Source organism: Trypanosoma equiperdum (genome assembly GCF_001457755.1).
Source record: "Trypanosoma equiperdum strain OVI genome assembly, contig: ctg_1281, whole genome shotgun sequence".
In the NCBI taxonomy this organism is placed as follows: domain Eukaryota; phylum Euglenozoa; class Kinetoplastea; order Trypanosomatida; family Trypanosomatidae; genus Trypanosoma; species Trypanosoma equiperdum.
In genome coordinates this window covers 2,000-3,203 of record NW_027123262.1, presented here as the reverse complement: position 1 = coordinate 3,203, position 1,204 = coordinate 2,000, and the positions used below count along the sequence as shown (strand labels likewise).

General features: G+C 43.0%; 1 pseudogene across 1 annotated transcript in view; it reads right to left on the bottom strand.

The window, feature by feature from the left end:
* Positions 1-1,098: 1,098 nt before the first annotated feature.
* TEOVI_000607200:pseudogene overlaps positions 1,099-1,204 on the bottom strand; it is a 524-nt pseudogene continuing 418 nt past the window's right edge. Inside the window, exon 2 of the mRNA in view lies at positions 1,099-1,204. This exon is cut by the window's right edge and continues 374 nt beyond it. Within this exon, the coding sequence occupies positions 1,099-1,204 (106 nt within the window).

The window sequence follows — 1,204 nt, the reverse complement described above, 5'->3', positions numbered from 1 at the left end:
GATAATTTTCGAGGGATCTGCCACAGTGCCACACAACTTGTGCCAAAAGACCACCTTGATTGCCAACACAACCGCTACGATGCCCTTAAATGCAGCAACCTGAAACACGTTGCTACAAATGTGTGGGTGACGCCCCGCACTTCCCCAATGTATCTAACTGCATCTCGTCGCACACAACCTAGTGGAGAATGTCACAATCGTTTCCACTGCTTCCCCATTATTCCAATATTTGTCACCGTTCCCACATATACTTAGCAACTTTACCTCTGAGGTGCTGTCCCTAGATAGAGGTTTAAATAATTAAAAACCTTTCAACAAAAGCTAACAGCAAGAGGCAAACGCGCATTACGCATATGCACATGCGTGTGCGTACATTAATCTTTACTCTAAAATACCTCCACTTCATGAAAGAGAGAATGGACATCCCTCCCCTAAAAAGGATATTGCTTCACTCAACGCACTAGCGTTTACATCCCGGGTTATGATCCCCTCGTTGAAAAGGCACTCCAAGCTTTCTTTACACACCACACCCACTTTTCTCTACCCTTCGGTACAGCCACTTTACTAACTCACAGTTTTCACCGTATTTTGACAATGTCACTGAAAGGCGGCGGTTTTGCAATGAGTGTCTTCTTAATACTCCAAGAACGAACGCCTAAAATGTGAACAAAGGTGTTAACTGTATGTCTGCCGCCTTCGTCATTGCAGGGTCACACAGGCGAATCACATCTACGCCATCATCCCAGAAGAAATATCGAGACGCAACAACTGAGAAGCCACTATCCCCACAAATGCTTTACTTTCATACCCTACAGATTCGTAAAGCTCCTACAACTACAAACATAAAAGCTCTGAAATAAGCAACCGGAAAGAACTTTGCTTCGCACACACAAACTGCACATTCAAGCATTTGAAACATAATAACATTGCCACTGTCTGATGATTAGTTTTTTTTCACGGAAACACAACATGTCAATGAAAAAAGAAAATCATTAAGCACGTGGGCGCGCGCAAACTCGCAAAAAAGCATGTATGCAAAAACATCGGTGAAAAGGAGGAAATGTATATAAACGTATTTGTCAGATGTTAGAATCAGTATTATCCACATCGGTTGTAAGATTGGTACCGAGTAGCAGCGAGGTGAAGTTGCCATGGATTCCGTTGAAGTGGGAGTAGAGAGAAGTGATATTTGACATCATCCCAC